This window comes from Balaenoptera musculus, chromosome 21, assembly GCF_009873245.2.
Source record: "Balaenoptera musculus isolate JJ_BM4_2016_0621 chromosome 21, mBalMus1.pri.v3, whole genome shotgun sequence".
Lineage (NCBI taxonomy): Eukaryota > Metazoa > Chordata > Mammalia > Artiodactyla > Balaenopteridae > Balaenoptera > Balaenoptera musculus.
This window is the reverse complement of record NC_045805.1, coordinates 33,525,420-33,550,303: the sequence shown is the minus strand read 5'-3', so window position 1 is coordinate 33,550,303 and position 24,884 is coordinate 33,525,420. Positions and strand designations below refer to the sequence as shown.

The window sequence follows — 24,884 nt, the reverse complement described above, 5'->3', positions numbered from 1 at the left end:
CCCTGCATTGGCAGGCGGATTCTTAACCACTGTGCCACCAGGGAAGCCCTGGAAGATATTTTTTAAAGACCCAAACCAATCTCCTAGAGATGAAACTGTAAGGTATAGGATGAATGAAGTACACTGAATGGGATTAGACATTACAGAAGAAGAAGGGAACTTGGCAAGATAGCAATAGAAACTCCAAAATGAAACACAGGAAGAAAAAAAAAAGCATCAGTGAACTGTGGGGAAATCAAGTGACCTAATATTTGTGAAATTAGAGTTTCCAGCAGAGAAGGGGGCTGAAAACGTATTTGAAGAGTTAATGGCCCAGAATTTTCCAGTTTGATAAAAACTGTAAATACACAGATCCAAGAAGTTCAGTTAACCACATGAAACATGGAAGCTACTATGCCAAGGCACATTTTAAACAAATTGGTCAGAACCCGTGATAGAGAAAGGTTTAAAAGTAGCCAAAGGAAAAAAGCAAGACCCGTTATATACAAGGGGATAAAGATAAGGATTACATAAGATTTCTCATAGGAACAATGGAAGTAAGACAGTGGAACAATATCTTTAAAGTAGAACACATCTTGAAAGAATCACATCTCTAAAGTAATGTAGACTTCTATACCCAGCAAAACTAACTTCCAAAAACGAAGGCAAATAAAGACTTTCCCATACACACAAAACCTGAAAATCATCACCAGGAGGTGCCTGCTACAAGCAAAGTTTAAAAACAAAATCCTTCAGGCCAAAGAAAAACGATACCATACAGAAACACGGATCTACGTGAAGGAATGAACTGCCAAAAATGTTAACTATAAAAATAAATACATAATTTTCTTGTTATTTAAATCTCTTTAAAAGATAACAAAAATAACAATATAATGTTGGGTTTATAACATGTATAAAAGTAAAATATATTACAACAATGGTACAAAAGTCAAAAAATTTGAGAGAGAAATATGGAAGTATATTATTGTAAGGTTCTTATACAATATGCCAAGCGTTATATAACATCACTTAAAAGTAGACTGTGATAGTTTAAAGATGTATACTAAAAGCCCTAAAGCAACTACTAAAATAATCAAAGAATTATAGCTAATAAGCAATCAAAATAGATAAAATGGAAAATTTCAATTAATCCAAAAGAGGAAAAAGAAAACAGATGGGACGAAAGTAGAAATTAGCAAATGACAGGTTTAAACCTAACCATATTAATAATCTCATTAAATGTAAATAACCTAAGTAACCCACATTAAAAGGCAGAGATAGGGACTTCCCTGGTGGCACAGTGGTTAAGAATCCTCCTGCCAGTGCAGGGGACACGGGTTCGATCTGTGGTCCGGGAAGATCCCATATGCCACGGAGCAACTAAGCCCATGAACCACAACAACTGAGCCCGTGTGCCACAACTACTGAAGCCCGTGCACCTAGAGCCCACGCGCCACAGCAAGAGAAGCCACCGCGATGAGAAGCCCGCGCAAAGCAACGAAGAGTAGCCCCTGCTCACTGCAACTAGAGAAAGCCTGAGCACAGCAATGAAGAGCCAAATGCAGCCAAAATTAATTAATTAATTAATTAAAGAAAAAAAGGCAGAGATAGTCAGACTGGATATAAAGGTAAATTTCAAATATATACTGCCTATAAGTAATGCCTTTTGAATATAAAAACACAAATTCCTTAAAAGTAAAAAGATGAGTAAATATAAACTGCTAATACTAATCAAAAGAAAACTGAAGTGGCTATATTAATATCAGACAAGTAGATTTCAGAACAAAGAATATTACCAGGGATAAAGAAAATAATTTCATAATAATAAGTAGTTAATCAAGAGGGCATCACAATCTTTAAATGTTTATGCACCAGTAATATAGCTATAAATACATGAAACAAAAACAGAAAAGGGCAATGAGAAATAGACAAAACCACAGTTACAGTGGGAGATTTCAATACCCCATCTTGATAATTGATAGAGCAAGTAGAAAAATGAGTAACCATATAGAAGATTTGACAACACTGTCATTCATCTTGACCCAATTGACATTAGGGATTGGAATGTGTAGAACATTCCACCCAATAACAACAGAATACACATTCTTTGCAATTGCACCTAGAACAAACCAATATAGACCATGTTGTAGACTATAAAGTCTCAATAAATATAAAAGAATTCAAGTCATTCAAAGTATGTTCTCTGACCACAGTGAAATTAAATTACAAGTCAATAACTGAAAGCTACATGGGAAATCTCAAACATATGGAAACTAAATCATACACTTCTAAATAACCCATGGGTCAAAGAAGAGAGCAAAAGGGAAATTAGAAAGTATTTTGAATCAGGATATCAAAATGTATGGTATGCCAGTAAAGCAGTATTAGGGAGAAATTTATAGCACTAAAATGTCCACATTAAAAAAGAGAACAGTTCTCAAGTCAGTGACCTCAGCTTTATAATATCTTAAGATATTTGAAAAAGAAGAGCAAATTAAACCCAAAGTAAGCAGAAGGGAGATAATAAAGATCAGAGTGGAAATCAATGAAGTTGAAACCAGAAAACACTAGGGAAAATCAATAAAACCAAAAGCTGGTTCTTTGAAATGATCAATAAATTGATAAGCATACAGCCAGACTGAGAGAGGCAACATCACTAAAGACTCTATAGGTAGCAAAAGGATAATAAGAGAATATTATGACAATGTTATTCCAACAAATTTGAAAGCATAAGTGAAACTGACAAATTCTTTGGAAAACACAAACTATCAAAGCTCATGTAGGAAGAAATGAACACTCTGAATATATGAAAGAAATTAAATATATAATTTAAAACATTCCCACCAAAATGTAAATTGATGCAGCCACTATGGAAAACAGTATGGAGGTTCCTCAAAAAACTAAAAACAGAGTTGCCATATGATCCTGCAACCCCACTCCTGGGCATATATCTGAAGAAAACTATAATTCGAAAAGATACATGCACCCCAATGTTCATTGCAGCACTATTCACAATAGCCAAGACATGGAAGCAACCTAAGTGTGCATTGACAGATGAATGGATAAGGAAGATGTGGTACATATATACAATAGAATATTACTCAGCCATAAAAAAATGAAATAATGCCATTTGCAGCAACATGGATGGACCTAGAGATTATCATACTAAGTGAAGTAAGTCAGAAAGAGAAAGACAGGGGGCTTCCTTGGTGGCACATTGGTTAAGAATCCACCTGCCAATGCAGGGGACACGGGTTCGAGCCCTGGTCCGGGAAGATCCCACATGCCGTGGAGCAACGAAGCCCATGCACCACAACTACTGAGACTGCGCTCTAGAGCCCGCGAGCCACAACTACTGAGTCCGCGCACCACAACTACTGAAGCCCAGGCGCCTAGAGCCCGTGCTCTGCAACAAGAGAAGCCACTGCAATGAGAAGCCCGCGTACGGCAACGGAGAGTAGCCCCCACTGACCGCAACTAGAGAAAGCCCGCGCACAGCAACGAAGACCCAATGCAGCCAATAAATAAATAACTAAATAAATTTATTAAAAAAGAAAGAGAAAGACAAATACCATATGATATGACTTATATGTGGAATCTAAAATATGACACAAATGAACGTATCTATGAAACAAACAGATTCACAGACATAGAGAACAAACTTGTGGTTGCCAAGGGGGAGGGAGGGTGGGGGAAGGGTGGATGGGAGGCTGGGATTAGTAGATGCAAACTATTATGTATAGAATGGATAAACAACAAGGTCCTACTGTATAGCACAGGGAACTATATTCAATATCCTGTGATAAACCATGATAGAAAAAAACTATGAAAAAGAATGTATATTTATGTATAACTGAATCGCTTTGCTGTACAGTAGAAATTAACACTACATTGTAAATCAACTATACTTCAATAAAATAAATTTTTTAAAAAACCAATATTCCCACCAAGAAAACTCCAAGCCTAGAGGACTTAAGTGGTGAATGCTACCAGACATTTAAGGAAGAAATAACTCATTAAGAAAATTGTAAAGGACATAATGCTTCCCAACTCATTCTATGAGGCCAGCATTACATTTTTGGTCAAAAAAAAGAAAGCCATTACAGGAAAACTACAGACCAATATCCTTCATGAACATTTATGCAAAAAAATCTAAACTAAATTTTAGCAAATCAAATCCAACACTATATAAAAGGATAGTGCATCATGACCAAGTGGGGTTTATCCAAGGAATGCAAAATGGTTGAATATTCTAAAATAAATCAGCATCTGGTTCTGCATGTAAGGAGCTTGGCTGTCACCACTCCACGGTAACAACAAGTAAAAAGCTACACGGTTTGGAAAATCAGTAACTCTTCCAGGGTCTGTAAGAGAAGTGAGGACTTAGGGCAAATTGCTGTCCCCCAAATTGGAGAAAAGACCTGAAGCTAGCATTACACTTAATGGTGAAAGACTGAGTGCTTTCCCTCTAAGTGCAGTAACAAGCCAGTGATGTCTGCTCCCCCGGCTTCTGTTCAACCTTGTCCTAAAGGTGCTGCCGGTACAATAAGGCAAGTAAGAGAAATAAAAGGCAGCCAGATTGGAGAGGAAGAAGTAAACTGTCTTTGTTCACAGACAACATGATATAGACAAAAATCCAATGGAATCTAACAAATGAGTTTGGTAAGGTTGCAGGATACAATTTCAGTACATAAAAAAAATCAATTGAACTCTATATACTAGGAATGAACAAGTGGAAATTGAAATTGAAAAAAGAATACCCTTTATGATAGCATTGAAAAAAACTGAAACACTTGGAGCTGAATCTGATAAAAGATGTGAAAGACACACATTGAAAACTACAAAACGTTGCCCAGAGGAATTTTAAAAGACCTAAATAAATGTAGAGATACACCCCTGTTCATGGGTCAGAAGACTCGATACTTTGTCAGTTCTCCCTGAAACAATCTATATATTTGATGCAACCCCAGTCAAAATCCCAGTAGGCTTTCCTGTGGAAAGTGACAAAGTAGTTCTAAAATTCATATGGAAAAGACCTAGAACATCCAAAACAGCTTTGAAAAAGAACAAAGTTGGAGGACTTACACTGACTTCAAAATTTATTACAAAGCTACAGTGATCAATACGGTGTGGTATTGCCATAAAGACAGATAGGTCAGTGGAACACAATAGAATCCAGAAATAATAAAACCACACATATAGGAACAACTCATCTTCAGCAAAGGTTCAAAGGCAATTCAGTGGATAATCTTTACAGCATGGGTGCTGGAACACTTGGATATTCATATGCAGAAATGAACTGGGATTCACACCTTACATCACATAGAAAAATTACCTCAGAATGGATCATAGATTAAATGTAAAACCTGTGACTATAAAAATTCTTGGTTAAACATAAGAGAAAACCTTAGAGATCTTGGATAAGGCAAATATTTCTTAGGTGCAACACCAAAAGTACAACCCATAAAAGAACAAATGGATAATTTGGACTTCATCAAAATTTAAAACTTCTACACTTTAAAATGCACTGTTTAAAAAAATGAAGAAAAAAAAGAACAAGCTACTGATAGGGAGAAAGTATTGGCAAATAGTCATCTGATATAGGACTTGTATCCACAATACATAAAGAGCTCTCAAAACTCAATAATAAGAAAACAACCCAAGTTTTAGAGTGAGCAAAAGATTTGAACTTAACCCAGAAGATAGACAAATAGCAAATAAGCACACAAAAAGATGCTCAGCATCATTAGTCATCAGAGAAATACAAATTAAAACTATAAGTAGATAACGCTACACATCTATAAGAAGAGCTAGAATAAAAAACAAAAAAAACGAAAAACATACCAAGTGTTGAGGAGGATGTGGAGGAACTGGGAGCCCATGCGCTGCTCGTGGGGATGTAAATGGGACAATCACTTTGGAAAAAACTTTGGTTGTTTCTTAAAAAGTTAAACATATACCTACAGTGTGATCTAGACATTCAGCAATAACAATGGATGAATTATCAATATATGCAACAACATGGATGAAATTAGGCTGAGTCAAAAAAAAAAAACAGACAAAAATGATTCCACACTGTATAGTTCCATTTATATAAAATTCTGGCAAATGCAACTAATGTATGGTGACAGAAAGCAGATTAGTGGTTACCTGGGAGTGGGGTGTCAGAATGAAGGATTACAAAGAATCCTGAGGAAACCTTTCAGGGATGATGAATGGCCCTCTCTTCACTGTGGTGATGGTTTCATGGGTGTTTCCTTGTATCAGAAATGATCAGATTATCTACTTTAAATATGTGGATTTATTGTATGCCAACTATACCTCCATGAAGCTATCTTTAAAATATATTAATGGCAAAATCTAGTGAAAGGACCACTCTCACTGTGTTCCTTAAGCAAGTTGCTAAATCTCTAGTTTCCTAATCTATAAAGCAGGAACAATGTTGTCGTGACAATTAAAAATAACATGTTGGATATACGTCATATGAAAGAGAGCTCAATTAGTAATGGTAATAATAGAATAATGCTTTCAAGAAGAAAAAAAATTATGTGATTATTAAATGTTCTGCTCGCAGATATCTGGAGAGATTTCTGTAGAGGGTTGGAAGGCCTTTGCCCTGGTTTCCGAGTTAGGTCACAGTTTCACGTGCAGTGACTTGGTGTTACTGTCGTGGGAAGATCTGACCCACCCATTTCCCCCACCACCCTCCTCCTCTTTGTCCCTCCTAGTTTGGCCAGAGCTGGAGGGGTCCCTTTGTCCCTGTCACTGCACAGCCCTACCCCCAGCCAACCCCCCCTCCCCCCCCACCATGGTCTGTTTCTCGTTCTCCTAAGTTTGGAATCTGGAACCACGTAGACTTGTAGAGATCAGTCAGGAGGAAAACTCTCCGGAAGGATTACAAGGGAGAATGAATGTCAAGCACGTGGCCTGGTTGCCGGCACCTTGAACACCTGTAATCGTTAGCAATTTCGGTTTCACTGCATATGGGCTAGGTCATCGGTTCTGGCTCCTGTGTCCCCGTCACATCTGAAAGCTCTGCACTGGGACAGCATAGACAGGTTCCCTGTTCTTGGAGTTGAGAGTCATGCGAACCAGGACGGGCTCAAAGATGGGGGAGTCCAAGGTGAGCTGGAGTCGTTGGGAAAACATCGTGAAAGAAAGAGGACAAAGAGAAACTGTCGTGTGTGTGTGTGTATGTCTGTGTGTGTGTGTGTGTCTGCGTGTGTTTATAATCCCCAACCCTTTAGCATGTATGGTACCTGGCATGGAAGCAGACCTCAGTTAATATTTTCTGGTTGAAGAAGTGAGCGAAGGAGGACAGCTGAGTTCTGTCAGAAGCAGAGAAGCTGGAGGACAGGAGCTGAGGCCCAGCTGGGAGTGAGGAGGGCCCGTCTAGCCAGGAGAGAGGTTAAGCCGGACACAGGGGTGGGGAGCAGTGAGGGCTGAATGGCAGGATGAAGATTGCGGACACTGGGTTAGGGGCCTCTTGGGACGTGGCAGGAAGGTCCCTAGAGACCCTGCAGGGGCAGCCCTACCCATGCCCAGGGTCCCCTTCGGCTCTGCTGGATCTTCAGAGGTTGTGGGCACACACCTGCTCCCGGGTCCCCAGACAGGCTGGGCCAAGTGGAGAATCTTGCCTTCTAGGCCCCCCTCAGACTGGCACCTGCTCCGAAGGGGAGGCAGAGGCCCTCTTCCCCTGCTGCAGGGACCGCCCCCCCCCCCAAGCTGGAGGAGAGCAGAGGCACCACCCAAGGGAACCCCGTCCATAGCACGCACACTGATCCCACACTTAAACCTGCTGCCCCCTCAGCATCCTGGTCTGCACGCCAGACCCAACCAGGAGACTATCAGGGACTTTGTGTCCGAGCCCGTCCCCAGGGAGCAGGCTTGGGAACAGGCTTTGCTGACCACACGGCTGCGCGGTAGGGGCCTGGGCCCACTGGCTCCCTTCCCCCGGGTCACAGCTGACCTGGCGGGATCGGCAGGCAGAGTTCTGAGGAAACAGCATTATGCCTGGGACCTCGTGCGCCCTCTGACCTGGCCTCCTGCTGTGAGCCCTGAGGACCCTCCCTTGTGCCACTTTGGCTCATTCACGGTTCCTGGAACCCATACCCCGCTTGCGGATAAGTGACTTCATCCCAAACCTAGCGGTTTCCCGTTGGACCACCGCGCCGAGGTCTGTGGGTGCTCGGTGTGCTCGCCAGCCCCCCCCCCCAGGGCTCGGTCACCGACCCTGGCTCCGGGGCTGCCCCCTCCCTTGGAGGTGCATTCCTAACAGAGCCCCCAGGGGCTGTGCCCAAGGGACGCTGGTGCAAAGCGAGAGCAGCCCTGCCTTCCGCGCGGCCGCTGAGCAGTGGCGCTTTCACCTGACTGCGGACGGCTCGAGCTCCAGCCTCTGGATCAAGACGTCTTGATCCCCGCTCTGGACTGGAAGAGAAAGCATTCCAACCTCTTCTCTTTGCGTCCAGCAAAGGAGCCCCCTCCCCGCCCTCACCCCTGGCTACCCCCTCTTCCTCAGCCCCCAGAGCCTTGTTCTCTTGCCCGGGTGCCTGGGCAGAAGCCACAAGGCTTGGGAAGGCCCGCACCGCCGGAATGCGCATGCGCGTCAGTGGCCGTGCCTGTGCGCGCGTGACCTGCACGTGAGCGCGAGTGATGGAAGGTCGCAGCTGGAGCATGTCGCCCTCTGTCTGCCCATCCAGGTTACTCCTCGCTGCAGGACGAGCTGCTGTCCCCCGCCTCCCTGCACTATGCGCTCCCCTCTCCGCTGCGCGCAGACCAGTACTGGAACGAGGTGGCCGTCCTAGACGCCATCCCCTTGGCGGGCACGGAGCATGACGCCATGCTGGAGATGTCTGACATGCAGGTGTGGTCCGCGGGCCTCACGCCCTCGTTGGTCACTGCTGAGGACTCCTCTCTGGAGTGCAGCAAGGCCGAGGACTCGGACGCCACTGGCCACGAGTGGAAGCTGGAGGGGGCGCTCTCCGAGGGACCCCAGGGCCCCACGCTGGGCTCTCTGGACCTCGTGGAGGACGACACAGTGGATTCAGATGCCACAAATGGCCTTATCGATTTGCTTGACCAGGAGGAAGGTCAGAGGTCAGAAGAGAAGCTGCCAGGTCATGAGAGGCAGGAGGACTCGACAGGTGCAGGGCAGGGCTCAGGGAATGAAGTGTCTCTTGTTTCAGGCCAGCAGAGGGTACAAGCCCACATCACAGAATCCCACACCGTGAGTCGGGTGATGGACTCCAGCCAGGACAGGTAAGGGCTGGGCCGCCGTGCGGGATGCTTTTCACCGTCCTGGGCTTCCGGGGGATACTGTGCCTGGCAGCGAGTCCAGAGGGAACTCGGACGCCGCTGTCCCCCGACCCTGTGTTCTAAACACACTGGAGCAAATAAATTCAGTAAGGCGCCAGCTCGCCTCTGAAGCCACCCAGCCCGTGCTCAGGCCTCTGTCTTGTGAGAGTGGAGCTGTCTGCAAAGGCCAGTCCCTCCCCGAGACCCACACCCCGCCCCCCACCTCGCCAACCCCATCTTTCAACCAGCAGGAGAGAGGCTGAGGGTGTTGGGAGAGGGGAGAGCATCCTTGGGAGAGAGATTGTAAGGCTGGAAGAAGCCACGTCCCTGAAGTACAGCTGAGCTGGGTGCTCTGGGCCCCCGTCGCTGTTGTGTGTTGATTGCTGAAATCAAACCATATTTGGAAACCTAGAAGCACCAGGGCCCAGGGAAACTATGTGTGCAGTCACACAGCCTGCGTGTGACAGAGCTGATAAGGCTGCCCTTTCTACTTACACCCTTTTGAAGGAGTGAGGCCGGCAGGCTTATCAGGGGCAGGACGGAGCTTCAGCTGTTGAAGATGGTTATTCTCCTGGGTAGCGCCTTACCACACTTCCTGCGATGAGAAGGCCTGTGATGACAGGTCCAGCAGCAGGATGCCCGTTGGCAGTGCAGGCAGATGGCCTGATGCCCCTCTGGGACACAGAGTCCCCAGGCCACGTGCATGCAGTGGACGTGGGCCACACTCCAGCGCTGGGCTGACTGCAGAGGGGGGGCGTGGAGCGAGAGAGACAGACAGTGACAGGTATGGCCTTGGCCTCTGGGGCTGGCACAGGAAGGGAGTGGCAAAGGCCCTTTCCTCCGTGTTGCTTTGCTGCCTGAATTTCCCTAAAGCAAGGAGATAGTTCCTGTGCTCCCAGAAGGCTGTGGCCACCCAGGGAGCTCAGATCCGGCCAGGCCGTGGGAAATCTATTCTCATTTCCTCTTCCCACCCGCATCCTCCTCCCAGAAGCCCGGGCAGACGGCCCTTCCCCAGGCTCCACGCAGTGTGGCCCGCATCCCCCAGCAGGAGGGAAAGCAAAGTCGCTTAGGAGACAAGACAGCAAGGATTCATTCAGTGTCCCAAACGAATCCTTCGACGCGTCGGGAAAATTGGGCACACTGAGCTGTGAGGATTCAAAGTGAAATCCGACCTTCCAACCACTGGCGAGTGCCGTTCACTCAACAAGCACTGATTGGATGCCCCTGTGTGCCGCCCACTGCACCACTGTGACAGCAGGGTCCCTAGACAGGGACCAGAGGCCTGGGGGCCAGGCCTCGGAACGTTACAGGATGGCTCTGTGACCTGGGTCAGCCCTCCCGTGGGGACAGATGAATTTCATTCACTCACTCAACAGTGTGTATTGAATGCCTACTGTGTGCCAGGCCCCTGCATGAAGTGCCTCGGAGCCTGGGTGTGGCATTGAGCAAAGCAGATAGTCTCTACCTGCAAGACGTTTATGTTCTAGTGGGGAAACTGACAATAAAAGCAGATAAAGTAAATGGAATTAAAAGTAATTAAAAGAGAGATGCTAATTAATGCTAAGTGCTAAACAGAAGAATAAAGCAGGGAAGGGGGTGGTTGAAATCATAGACGGGGCGGGCAGGGACACCTGAGAGTGACTCACAGGAAAGACATAAAGGAATTCAGGTGATGAATGATGTGAACGCCTGAGCGGAGCCAGCAGAAGGCCCAGCCAGGGCAGAGGCCTCGGAGCAGAGTGCGACCCGCACATTTGAGGGGCGGCGAGAAGGTGCCTGTGCCTAGAGCAGGGTGATCACGGGAGATGAGGTCAGGGAAGTGATGGGGCCGGACATGTCAGGCCTTGGGGTCCTGGAAAGATTGGCATTTCCTGGGTGGGATGGAGAACCATTGGAGGGTTTTGAGCAGAGGAGCGAGGTGATCTGGCCACGGCCACAGCCAAGGGTAGAGGCAGGAAGATGAGCTGGAAGCAAGAGTCGATGGTGACGTGGACCAAGATGGTGGCAGTTTGGTGGCCAGGAGTGGTCGTGTTCAGGGTGTGTTTTTGAAAGTTGAACCAAAAAGGTTTCCTGGCAAATAAGATGCAGAGTGTGAGAGAAAGAGGGACGTCCAAGACAACACGCGTGTCCTTGACCTGACACCTGGAGGGACGAGGTTGCCATCTGCAGTGGGAGGACGGCTGGAACAGGTCCGGGGAGAAGACCCTAAGTGTGGACTTGGCCGGGCTGCCCATGCGATGCCCATCAGAAACCCCAAGGACAGACGTCGAGGAGGCAGTTGGACACGCACACCTGCAGTTCAAGGAAGAGTTGCTGGGGACTCACATCTGGGATTAAGGCCACGGGTTGAATGAGCTTGCGGAGAACGTGGGCGTAGACAGAGAAGAACTGAGTCTGGGGCCTTCCAGGGTCAGAAGCCAGGGAAATTAGGAGGATCCCGCAAAGGATGCTGAGAAGGAACGGCCAGAGAGGGAGGGAAAAGCAGGCAAATGTGTCCCGGAGGCCGTGGAAGAGCCTGCTTCAAGGGGGAGGGGTGATCATTTTGCCAGCTGAGCCCAGGCGTGAGGACCGTGCGGTGGGAGTGACCTGAGGGGCTGGAGGGTGGTGGGTGGGATGACGGGTGTGGGGACCCCGATGACCGGACCGTGAGCCACGTGCCTCGGGAGCCCAGAGCGTGGAGCCGTCCATTCACAGGGCGGGGCCCGGCGCCACTGGTGTCCGTGGCCCTCTCCACCGGGATAGCAAGGATGGCCCACGCGGGCCCCTCTGGACAGGGCAGTCGCTGTGCGATAGCTCACGCTCTCCCGACCTCCAGTGGGCAGTACAGGATCCGTCCTGGATGGGCCAGGGCTCTGGAGGGGGAGGGTCTCTGAGAGCGGAGACTGGGGGTGACTGGTGTCCTCGGTCTCTTCCTGGGCCCCAGACTGCAGGACTGGGATGCAGAAGACTCCATCGTCTCCTATCTGCAAGAGGCCACACGAGGCTCCTGGGGGGAGGAGGCCCCGCAAGGCCCACACTCCTTCCAGAGGACCATCAGCAGGTCTTGGGAGCATGAGGAGGTCCTGGGCTCTGCACCGGAGCGCGCACATACGGAGCAGCCCGAGGCCGACAGGGACCGGAGACCACAGGGCCCCAGGGAGTGGATGCAGGAGGCTGTCAGCACCTTCTCCCGCCAGGTAAAGGTGAGCGCCCCCGGGGAGCCGCCACTAATGCTCCAGCCAGAGGGCCGGGCCTGGGGCAGCTGCTCACTTGCTCAGGCCCCTAGCCGGGCATGTTTTCCGGCTTTAAAAATTGTGGCAGTGGCTTCTCTTTTTCTCTTTCCACATGTCTGCCTCCTTGATCCCTGAGAGGGAGGGGAGGGGCTCAGCTTGATGGAGCTCCAGAGACTTCCAGGCATCTCCCCTCCACTGCCCTCCAGATGCCCAACGTCACAGGGTCAGAGGTCGGCTTTGCAGGGCTGGCGCCAAAGCCATAGTTTTGTTTGCTTTCTTTTTCCGTTGTGGTTTAGGAAGAAGGGCTTAGCACCAGAGACCTGGAGGCCAGGCTAATTCAGGTCCCATCGTGTCTGTAGGGCCGAGGACCAGCCACTCTCCCCGCCCCGGGTTCCCTCGTGTAAACGAGGTAGAGAAACGATTGTCGCCAGGGTTCACTGGGGACTCCTTGCCTGTGCGGGTGGGCTCCCCGGGTGGAACAGGCTGGGACCGAGGGCGCAATCCCAGCACAGGCTCCGGCTGCCTGCACCATCCGCCCTCCCGGCCTCCCTTCAGTCCTCCCTACTTATTTAGTTTATTTATTTGCTTTTATCTTCACTCCCCGTTCCCATAGACATCATTTTAATGTGGTTTTGGAAACAGTTTTATTATGAAAAATTGCAAATAGATACCAAACCAGACAGAACAGTCTGTCACCTTTGCGCACACCCAGCGCCCAGGCGCTGCCACTGCCTGCTGGCGGCCCCCCTGGTTTCATCGCCCCCCACCCCCGAGGGGTCCCCCCACGTTATCTTGACGTTAATCCCAGACATCTTACGAATGTGTCTTTTTTTTTTGAATGTGTCTTTTTAATTCGCGCGTTTTTGTAAAGTTCGCGTCGCTGCTCTGTGCACGTGTGGTTTTAACACGTGCGTAACAATGTGCTCCTCGCCTCCCTGGTTTCTTCTCTTCGGTCAGCATTGGTTCCTCATCCTCCCTCCCCTCCGTTGCCCTCTCCTCCCCTCCCCTCGCTCCTTTCCGAGCCCGAGCCTCGAAGGCACCTCTGAGGACCCCAGGACCAGGCGGGCTCCACAATGACCTGGGCTGCTGGCTGCCAAGTGCTGCCAGGAATTAAACAGGGTAGTATTTAGAAGGCGTCCCTGCCGAGTCCGCACCACCGACGGCTGGGCAGCTGCACCCATTTTTTAACCCCAGGCCACCCCGTGTGTTCTTGGCCGTGGGGCTGTTCTGCGGGCCCCTCTGCTGCTGCTCCCAGTGTCGAGCGCTTGTCCCAGAGCACAGATGGCCCGCCTCCGGGCCTGTGCCCCACCCCCGGAGTCCTGGGGAAGGAGCGTCTCTGCAGTTGGCTTTGGTGAGTGGAGGCCTGGAGAGGAAGCAGGACCACCCCGGGGGACCACGAGAGAAACCCTCTAGGTCATTTGGCCGAACTGCCTCATTTACAGATGAGGAAACTGAGGCCCAGAAGGCCGACGTCAGGCCCAGGGAGTCTGGGACCTCCTGATCCCCAGTCCCAGTGAGCCGGCACCTTCCTGTCTAGGGCGGATGGGAGGGTAGGTGAGCTGTTTCCTAATCATCTGCCGGGGCTCCAGGGGATGATGATGAGCCCTGTTTAAGGTGACAGTTTGCAAAGCGCCTATTTGCTAGTATTTCCAGTGAGTCTCAAAAAACACAGGGTCGGGGAGTGGGGTATAACGGGGGGCCTGAACCTGCAAGGCAGCCAGTCCCTCTCTGCGGCCCCCGTGGGCAGCATCTGACCTTGAACTCCTAGGCGGGGCTCAGACCCAGGGCTCTCGTGCCCCTTTGCACGTGTGGCTTCTGTGTCCCAGGTGCTCTCTTGTGGAGATGAGGTAGGATTGTGCCGGAGTCGGAGCTGGAAATCTGACCCTCGTTTCCTTACTCTTTCACATAGCAAGTTATCAAGCTCTCTGTGCCTCCGTTTCCTTTGTGTGAGATGGGAAAATCAGAGACGCGATGCGGGGTGCTGCAGGCGTAACCGAGTTAGTGTGTGAAACGCACACAGAGCCCCTCCTGGGCAGCGGGCTGCGTGGGGTGTTTGCTGTCACCACCCCTAGCGGTGGGCTCACAAACCGTGCGACCTCCCGGCACTCTCAGAACGGGAGGAGAGCTCCTGAACCCGCCGCCCCTGTTTGACCGCCGGGGAAACCGAGGCCCAGAGAAGGCGCCCCGCTTCCCTGAGCCCCACAGCGGGAAGCCGCAGGGTCAGTGTGCCGGGTCCAGATCCTGGCTCTTTCTGCCACGCCGGCTGCAGCCCAGAGAGGAACGGCCTGATCCCGAGAGGGGAATTCCTTTCAGCCGCAGCTGCTGGGCTGCATTAGGGACTCAGCTCTGCAAAGGCGAGTTTAATGCGCATGGTTCCTGCCCTGGTGTTGACAGCCCAGCCTGGGAAGAGCCTTTAAGGACAGGCCTTAAATAGACACACCAGTGACACGCTTGCATTTGGGGTTGCTGTGCCGCGTAAGCGGGGACCGAGGCCAGAGGGGCTAATGGAGTTGCACGGGCTCCCAGGGCCCTCCCTGGACGCCTGCACTCCCAGGGCTGGGCCTGAGCAAGTCACTCACCCGGGGCTATTTTTGAAACAAACCCTGCACCCTCCAGGGTGTTAGCCGGCCCCATGCCATGAGCGAGCGGGATATCATTCTGATCATGGCAGTAGCAGCCCAGGGACACACACAAGTAGCCACGTTCTGCAGACATCTTACTTTCCCAAGTCCGAATGGGGCAGTTTTCCTGGACAGAGCTGCCTCTAGCTGTCACAGGGCCACCGGCCCCTGCAAGCTCTCAGGGCTGGTGTCGCAACCGGTGACTTTTAACACGCGCCTCCAGCGCCCAGGACACGCACACCTGCCTGCTTCCTTCTAGCCCCGCCGGACAGCCCGGCAGCTGGCTTGGGAGCTAAAATTACTGGAGCCTGACGTCACCCAGGCCGAGGGCAGAGCTGGGCTCTCAGCAGGAGGGCACTCTGGCGGCAGTTCCACTAGGGGCCCCGCAGCCTCCCTCGTGGGGAGAAAATGGAGGGTGTCCCAGGGGGCCTCCGGAGTCCCAGAGGAGAATGAGAGGCTGGACCCCTGCCTGGTGGCCCCCTGGCTGCGCAGGCCCTGGAGGGCCAGACTGGTGAGGAGGTGAGGATGTGGGCCTTCATCACCCAGCTCCTGGTCACCCTGGTGCTGCTGGGCTTCTTCCTGGTCAGCTGCCAGAACGTGATGCACATCGTCCGGGGCTCCCTGTGCTTTGTGCTGAAGCACGTCCACCAGGAGCTGGACAAGGAGCTGGGGGAGAACGAGGGCCTGAGCGACGACGACGAGACCATCTCCACCAGGGTGGTCCGGCGCCGGGTCCTCCTGAAGGTAACCCAGGAGGGGGCAGGCCGGGGCTGCGGACGCCGCGCTGGGATGTGTAGGACGCCTGCTGGAAGAGAAGGCCAGGCGGGCCTCGGGTGGAACGTGCGGGGCCAGAGCTGGGCGGCACTCACTGCCCGGCCCACCCCCGACTCCCCGACACGGCAGAGAAGGCTCAGCTCTGGGACTTGGGAAGCCGGCCCCCTCCTGCTTCTGTCCCCAGCCAGCTCAGTGAGGCAGCAAGTCACCCTCGGGGCGAAGGCGTCTGGGGCAGGGGGTTCTTCCCTGTCAAGTGCCGTTGGAGTAGAAATCGGGGGCCTCCCTCCCTCTCCGTAAAGCCCGCATAATCACCCCTGTTTTGCCCACCCCCGCTGCTGTGGCAGCGCTCCTGGGAGCCCAGGGCTCCCTCCGGTCCTCGGGCCCAGGACCCCCCGGGGTGCCCGTCACGCACAGCCCGGTTTGGCGGCCGAGTTGCAGTTTCCTGCCAGGGTGGGGACTCGTGGGACTGTGGCTACTGCTGGCGCTACTTTATTTCTTCATCCTCTGTCCTTATTCCCAAATGCCCGCTTATCAATCTCGAGTTTTCTCCCTTCCTCTAATTCCAGGGGGATGAGCTTCAGGATATTCCAGGGGAGCAGGTGACAGAGGAGCATTTCACAGATGAGCAGGGCAACGTCGTCACCAAGAAGGTGGGTGCAGAGTCCCCCGGAGCTGGGCAGAGGCAGGCGGGCTAGAAGCTTGAAAAGGCGGTGGACTCGCCCCCAGCTTCTGGCTGCTGCCCTAACAGAGGGGTAGACACCTGCCGCAGTCCAGACGTGACATTCCTTACAGCCACTTGGCCTGATTCAGCCTGAATTCAGCTCCTCCTACTGGGTTCCAGAAGGACCGGGCCCCGTGGAACACCCCAAACCTAGTCCTGTGATGCCTGGCCCTGAAAACAGCTGTACGACAGCAGTACGGGGGTCCCTGTGGGCCCCCTGAGATAAAAGGACGTGGGAATGCATGGGGTTGGCAGTAGGTTTACACCAGGAGACGTGATTGTGCCTAACAGGTGCTGGGCACGGTGCTAGGTGTAGGCAGAAGGCAGACCTGTGTTGCTCCGGGGCTCATGCTAGGTCAGAGCAGGACTCCGTCTTCCCTCCTGCACGGGGAGCTTCGTGCTTGTTTGCGTTCTCACCTCCCACTGCTCGCACGCAGTAGGTGCAGAGCAGACCGTCCTTGGAATATTTGGATGCGTGAATAGGGAACAGGTGGACCCAAGGGACAGGAACGCCCTGCCCTTCAGGGGCTCACAGTCCTAAGGGGAAGACAGAGGGCGTAAACTTCCAGCACACCAGGAGGCAGGATGGACCGCCCTGGGCTAGAGATAGAAGTCGGGGAGCGGTGGGGGGGGGGGGGGCTGGTGAGACCCTGATCATCCATGAGCCTCGCTAAGAACCCCCCGCAAATTCCAGCCCCTCTGAGGCTGCCCAGTGCGAACTCCCCACCCGATGGGGGGTGAGAGGCCGTCCCTGATCTTGGCCGCGCAGGGAAGGGCACCTGGGGACAAAGGCTGCTTCTGACCCCCTGCCTCGTTCCGCGACCTGCTCTTTCCAAGCTCTGTCTGGCCGGCTTCCCCAGCCCCTTCTCCCCTCCCTCTCTGCTGCAGGTCATTCGCAAAGTTGTCCTCCACATCGACCCATCCGGAGCCGATGACACCCAGGAGCACGAGGAGGTGATTTCTGAGGGGCCCCTGGAGGACCCTAGTGAGATGGAGGCCGATATTGATTACTTTATGACTCACACCAAGGTACTGCCCGAGCTGCAGCCTCCCAGGCCCTCGCTCTTCCGAGGGGCCGGCCCGTGACTTCTGCTGCCCTCTGCACCAGCCCCCTTGGGGTTCACCTCTCACTTCTCTGCTCCCCCTCGAGCCTCCTGCCCCTGGTGGCACTGTTCCCACCACCTCCGTAGGGGCGCCTGTGTTCTCTTGCCATCTCTGTGTGTGATCTGTCCTGCCTTGTGTCTGCACTGCTGTCTCCAGGTGGAGCTGAGAGGGTACAGTAGCCTGCAGCCGGACCTGATAGAGGGCAGGAAGGGGGCTCAGATAGTGAAGCGGGCCAGCCTCAAAAGGGGGAAACAGTGATCTCGAGCCCCTCCCTGTGGAATGGCCTCTTTGGAGGTAATGCCGTCGTTCTCCATCTTCTCTGCATGGCCTGGTCCCCCACGACGCCCCGCTGAGAGGCTGTGGACTTGCGCACCCCTACCCGCCTCCTCCTGGAACTCCCTCCCCTCCCAGCCCCTCCCCGCTGCCCAGCATGACACGGGAGGACCAGGCACTGCTGTGGGCTCCAAGCACAGACTCCCACCTGCTAACGGCGCCTCTGAGCTCCATTGCCTCCGAGAGAAAACAGCAGCGTCTGCTGACCTGCTCCTCGGCAAGCGCAAACATACAGATTTGAAAAAGTTCTTCCATGAGTGCGAAGCACTCGGTACATCTCAGTAGGAACGTTATCCTGGAAGCCCAGCAAGGGGGTCTGGAGGAGGAGGGGCGGGGCCCCGGAGGGTGCAGTGGGGTCTGCTAGGCTGTGCTGTTTCCGTGCACGTGGCCAGGAAGAGCTGAACAGGGAGAGGCCTGGAGCCCAGCTGTGCCTTGAACCTTGAACCCAAGGCTCCCATCCTCCTTGGTATTTCCTGAAGCATGTCGCGCCCTTGCTTTCTAGGAAGAGGCGAAGTTAACAGGAGGCTGTGGGAGCACTGATGGCTGGGGGGCAGGGGCGTGATGTGCAGTGAGGGAGGGAGGGAGGCCGAGAAGACGCGGCAAAGGCTCTCCAGCGGGCTGAGCAGTGCTGGGGGCTTCGGGGCCAGCTCGGACCTCCGTCCTCCCTGAGGGGTCCTGTACTGAGCTGCCCCGAGGCCCTTCGCTGTGCCCAGCTCGGGCCAGCTCAGTACCGGGCGCGTCGGGGTGGGAGTCGGCCGGAAGCAGGAAGCACGTGGCCCCAGCTCCCGCTGGCACCGGGTTGTTGTCACCTACACCCCCAGGGCCTGGCTCTGGGCCCGCGGCCAGCAGCCTCCCCTTCCGCATTCGGCAAAAAGCAGGGCCGCCGCCTCCCGAGCCCCCAGAAGTGCTGACTCGGGGCTTCCCTCAGCACTTGGGCAAAAGAAAAAGGTCTGGCCGATCCAGTTATAGGATAAAATTAGACGTGACTTCTCAGCAGCTTAAGGAGGTCACAGTGTTAACCCCCGCACTGCCAGGGGTCCGCCGGGCTGCTGGTTTAGGACATCAGCTGTGATCAGTCCTGGAAATAGTCCAAAGGTGCAAGTAATTCGAAAATCCGGAGAGTGGAGTGAAAAGTACACTCTTGGGCCTTATTCTTCTTAGGGCAGAGACAGAAGCTTTAAATTCCAGCTTCTGTTTGGCTCAGGTTCTGCTGACGTTCCCGAACAGGAGAGAGGCAGCCCAGAAGCCAGGCGAGGGGAAGGGAGGAGCCTAGACATTTTGCAAAAAATGTTTCTGTAGGTGATCTGCAAAGTGGCTGAACCCCCCCCAGGGAATGTGGCTCCAGACCACCGGGCGTGGGTGTCAGGGACGCAGAGCAGGGCATCCGGGCTGCAGCACAGGGCCGGGGCCTCCGCCAGGAAGAGGCCGGGGGAGCGTGCAGTGGGGACAGCGGTGCGGAAGCCAGTGTTCGGGAGGGACAGCCCGGGGGACGGCCTGCCATGCTCTACCCTCCGAGCAAGACAAAGACCGCTGAGGGCTCTCTGGTCCTCCGTACGTACTGCCTGCCACTCGCAAGCATGCACGGTCCCCAGCGTTGACGGATTCCGAATGACTGCAAACGTGCGAATTCGCCTACTAGCTACAGTTTATTGCAACCCCAAACGCAGCACCCCCAGCACTTCCCGCCCGTGGCCTTGCAGGGACGCGCACCCAGTGGTGAAGCACCGAATGCCCTGCGTGCCTGTTCCCAGCTGAGGTCAAACAAGGAGCCCTTCTCTCTGTCCCCGTTTCAGTTCACACTCTGAACAATTGCCCTTTTTGCGGTCTATTCAGTGTCACGGGGTGTTTTTTTTTTGCATTTTTGTGCTGTTTGTTGGTGATTTCGCTGTTTGAAATGGCCCTGCTGTCTAGTGTTCCTAAGAGCAGCAGGGCTGTGATGGGCCGTGCGTGGGAAGTCCGTGTTGAGAGGAGCTTCGTTCAGGCACGAGTTATAGCTCTGTCGGACATGAGTTCAGTGTTACTAAAGCAACGGTATACAGTTGACCCTTGAACAACTCGGGGGTTAGGGGCGCCAACCCCTAGGCAGTTGAAAATCCCAGCACTGCTCTCTCTGCCTCAAAAGTGAAGGAATTGATGAATGACTCACCCCCGGGGTGGGAAGCTGAAACAGCTTGGATAGAATCCTGGGCTCAAACTCTAGTTCTTTTATTTCTACGTGTTGTGATCTGTAATCCAATACAAACTTTTCCCCACACTTAGTTCATTTAAAGATCTGTAAAATGAAAATGCAGATACTGTATTTATTGGGAAAAACCAATGTATAAGTGGACCCGTGCAATTCAAACCCACATTGTTCAAGGGTCAATTGTACATGAAATATGTTGTCTTTAAAGAGAGACACACAAGGTTGTGTGTTCATTGGTTGACAAAACTGTTGTGACCAGAGGCTGGCAGGAACCCTGCACTGTACTTTCCTCGGGAGCAGTGGTCCCAGTATTGGTTAATTCAGGGCTCCTGGCGACCTGAGAGAACATGCCTCCTGTGAACAAGGGGAATTGACTGTTTCAGAGAGAGTGAAAGTGGGTTGGGGCCCAGGGTCCAGGCCTGGCTCCTCCAGTTTCCAGGTTACCTTACATGTTGTTTCACTCCCTAAGCTTCCCTCTCCTCGAGGGAGGATGAAATTAGTCCCTCTGTGTGTCACACTGGTGTAAAAAGGCTTGAAAATAACCAGGGTAACTGTGAGGTTGGCTGTGAGGAGTAAGGAGAACGGTGTATTCTGGCGCTCAACCAGTTGCAGGTCTTACGTGTAGCGTGACCCGGGGCGGGTCAGTTGACCTCTCCAAGCCTCAGGCGCCCCAGCTGTAAAGTGGCAATAACGCCGATATTCCCTTTGTACGGCGATCGATGGGTTTCTGTTCGTGAGAGGCTTTCTGAATTGTCAAGTCCTAATCCACCAGTTCTCAAAGTGCCATCCACATCACAGTCACCCGAGAGTCTGCTTAGGATGCCGACTCCTGGCCCCTGACCCACACCTACCGAATGACAATTCTGGAACTCAGGATTTGGCCGCAAGCTCGAGTGATTTTGATGCAGATCGAAGAGTGGGTTATCAGGACCAATTCTGGTTTTCCTTCCCAAACCTCCCGGAGGTGCCGTGGCACAGTTGTAGGATTTACACCTAAAGGGTGAGCAGAGATGAGTGATGGCGACAGTGTTCAAAGCCCTGGAACGCCCCAAAGGGCCGAACACCCCAATCCTAGGCGCCTGTTCCGATTCCCCTGCAGTCACGCCCAACCTTGGAAAGGATTTTGCAGGAGGCCCCGTGTGTGGGTGAGGGGTGCTTTCTGGTTGTACTTAAGCAGTTAGAAAATAGCTGTGGAGTCAAGCCTGATGGTGTGCAGCAGACAGTAGCAGCTGGTGGGTTTTGCTCTGTGCCCAAGTACGTAGGTCCAAGAACCAGGGTGTCAGCGCTGCCAGAGGACAGCGGGCAGCAGGCAGCCTGTGTCCTTGGATTAGAGGCACCCGGCCGGGCGCTGGGTGGCACCAGCCATGAGACGGCTCTTGTTGTTTTCTTGTTTTGCTTTTTAAGAGACACTTTCCATTTAGGCACTGTGGTTGCAAGACCTGTGTTGGCTCTGACTAAATAGAGTATTTTAGTAAACTTGAAAATTAGTCTATTAGTAATCTCAATAGGAGGAGGCAAGGAGGCCAGGGGTCGTGTTTTACTTTGCTCTTTTAAGCGACAGTCCACCCTCACTCGCCAGCCCCGGCAGGTGTATCAGAGTCTGGGGCTGCAGGAGAGAGGAGAGAGGCGAGAGCCGCAGACGCTGGTGGGGGAGGGGGCAGGTGGCACAGCACAGAGAGATGACACGAGGAAAAAAGCCCGACCGGCACAGCCACTAGAAGCGGCAGGAGGCTATTTTCTAAGTGTTTATAGCGTGAGACCGTGTCCAGGGGCACCCAGGGCGGTGGCAAGAGTACTGGACGCAGCTGGAGATTGTGGCTCTATTAGAGTCTAATAGAGACGCACTTTATTCCCACCCCTGCTGCTGCCCCGATGCTCCCGCCGGGCCCGTCCCTGCGCCTCCTGGAGCCTCAGCTCACCCAGAGATAGGAAGAATGGTTACGCTAGAATGATCTCTCAGCCTTGAACTTTCTCCTCTGCTCTGTGTCCGGGCAGAAGAGTGGGAGGGAGATGGTAGCCTGTCTCCCCCAGGCTCAAGCTTTCATAACATCTCCTATGTGAGGCGTGCTTATTTAGCGCTGGGGTAGGCGCTCTGGGACTGGTAGAAAGGGTAAGGGCTTTGCTCGTGCCCTCAGAGTGTTTATACTCTAGCCAGGGAAGTAAGCAGACGAGAGAGGACAGACAGGACAGGGCATTTCTGGAGCCCAAGCACGGCGGCATCCAATACTGCTCAGTGTCCTGAGCGCTTCCTAGGTCGTTAGCTCTCCAACATCACAACAATCAAACGAGGTACATCCTGCTACTGCCCTCGTCTTACAGCAGAGGAAACTGAGTCCCAGAGAGTGTAAGTAATTTGACCGAGGCCACACAGCAGGAAATTGGCAGAGACAGGATATGAACGCAGGCAGACCGGCTTCAGAGTTCATACTCTTAACTGCACTCTGAGATTACTCTGCATGTAAGGCAGCAACAGGAGAGGACAGATAAGGGGAAGCTGAAGTCTTCAGGAAGGCCTTGTGGAGGAGAGGTCTGAAGGGTGGTGGGCAGAACCTCAGCCAAGTGGAGACCGGATGGTGTCCTTGACGGGGGAGCCGAGGACAAAGGCAGGCAGCGGCGGGCGTGCGGGTTTGGACTTGGAGGAGGAGGCTTGGCTGGCAGTGATGGGAGAGTCCCCTCCAGGGCAACAGCTCGCTCAGGCCATGGCAGTAGAAGGCCCGGCCTTTCGCTCTGGGGAGGAGCTTAGCCCCACCCTCCATCCCTGGGGAACCACTCAGGGTTGAGTTCCCCTTGATCACCTCCAGCCTCCTCCCCAGCCCCGGCACCTGTAGCAGCCACGACAAGCTCCCTGTCCGGGGACAGCTGTGCCTCAAGTGAGCTTCCACCTTTCTGTGTCACTTCCCACCCCACCCAGGAGACTGTCAGCTCCTCTTAATGTTAAGTCCCTGCAGACAGAACCCTGGGTGGCTGGTCTTGGAGATGGAGTTGTCCCCCCAGGCTGGAAGAGCAGGCCCCACGGGGTGGCAGGAGCCCCGTGTCGCTGTGATTCCCAGGCTGCAGAGTTGAACTTCACTCTGGCAAAGCTGCTGTCTTCCAGCCTAACATACATAGTCCCCTGGGGAGAAGCCATCTGTTTTTCAAAGATCTCTTTGCCCCAAGAGAGGTTGTCCATCCAAAGGGCATGGGGAGAGGAGCCCGAGGCCCCGACAGTAAGGGGTGTGGACCAGAGCCGAAGAGGCGCTGAGGTCCCTTGAGGCCATGAGCTCCCGAGGCCATGTCTGCTCCGTCCCCGGGTCCCCAGGCTGGCACACAGGAGACATCAATGCATGTTGGCTGAACCAAACCAAACAAGCCAGGGTGCTGCCACCACCTAGCCTGGCCCTTTCTGGGCTCGAGCACATGGCCCCTCTCCTAGGTGCTGGGTACATGGGGACCTCTCCCCAGGTGACCGTGCGGGCACAGAGTACCCCACAGGAGGGTCTCCCGGGGAGCTCATCGATGGGCATGGAGCTAGTGGCAGCCTCTGCGTCGGGCAGTGCGATAAGGATGGCTGGTGTTTCAGGAAGGTCCGGGCCGAGCTCAGCGCCTTTCAGCTCCTGCCTGGCTTGGGGAGGCTGCTTTTCCTGACTCACCCCTGCCCGAGCCGCCAGCACAAAACTCCGGACAGTGGGTTTTGGCTGGGAGTTGCGCTTCTAAATTCTAAGTGACTCCTCTCTGTGTGTCCCTCAGGATCACACCTCGACACCCAACCCTTGAACTCCACACACTCCGCCACGCACCCGAGAGCTGGACCGAGGCCCCGGAAGCCGCGCACACGTCCCTGGAGGCTTACGGCATGACCTCTGTAAGGGACGTCCTTTAGTCACCTGTTCGCATGAACGACCGACTGTAGACGCATGACCTACAGTCCTCTATCCTGCCTCTAGCGACGGTGGATCTCTTTCGGGAGTCTGGACGGAAACAGCAAGAGGGGGGAGAGAGAGGGGGGACGTAAAACAAGCGCAGGAGAGCACCGAACGCAACAGCAAACAAGGGCTCTTTTGTGGCTGGGATGAGATATTTTTTAAAATCATTTCAATTTCGACTTGTTACAGGGTACTTTTTTTTCAACCTCATCTGTAAGAAATCCATGTGAGCTTCCTGGAAAGGAAAAAGAAAACTAGACATGAAATCAGTTCCACACCTTAATCCCTTACCCTCATCCGCCAGCCTTCCCCACACCTCCACGCTCCATGTGTGACCAGCCCTGCCACTCCCCCGTGGACGGAACCTTCCAGAACGCTCTACATGGCATCAGGACACACACATGCATACACACACACACACCCCTCTCCCCTCTGCTCAGTATACACACAGATTTTACTGTGACATCCAGAGTTGTATAGACTCTCCTGTGGATAAACTGGAATTTTTTTTATGTTGTCGCTCTCTCTGCCAGTTTCAGTTTTAATCATCTTCCAATGGAAAATCATTACCTTCAGAGTGCATTCGGGGTTCCTCGTGTTAGGGACTTAAGACTCTGAGGCGAGGACCCCCAGGCTTAGCTGTAGGGCTCCGAGGGAGCCAGTGCCCATCCGAAAGGGTCTTCACTCTCAGCTGGGGGAAGGCCGGTGGCTGTCCCAGGATTGCACCAGCATGTTCAATAGAGAAGAGGTTTTCTATAT

At 52.8% G+C, this 24,884-nt stretch overlaps 1 protein-coding gene across 9 annotated transcripts in view; it reads left to right on the top strand.

Moving 5' to 3' along the window:
- Positions 1–24,379, top strand: part of ANK1 (ankyrin 1) — a 208,795-nt gene extending 184,416 nt beyond the window's left edge. The window contains exons 39-44 of one of the 9 annotated variants that reach the window (XM_036838538.1): positions 8,679–9,237; positions 12,197–12,455; positions 16,447–16,530; positions 17,490–17,630; positions 17,862–17,999; positions 23,950–24,379. In XM_036838538.1, the coding sequence (XP_036694433.1) occupies positions 8,679–9,237; positions 12,197–12,455; positions 16,447–16,530; positions 17,490–17,630; positions 17,862–17,963 (1,145 nt within the window). In that variant the 3' untranslated portion in view covers positions 17,964–17,999; positions 23,950–24,379. Of the gene's footprint in view, positions 1–8,678; positions 9,238–12,196; positions 12,456–15,415; positions 15,851–16,446; positions 16,531–17,489; positions 17,631–17,861; positions 18,000–23,949 lie in introns of those variants that run through there. The other 8 variants (XM_036838537.1, XM_036838539.1, XM_036838543.1 and 5 more) reach the window with 8 other exon arrangements.
- Positions 24,380–24,884: the final 505 nt, after the last annotated feature.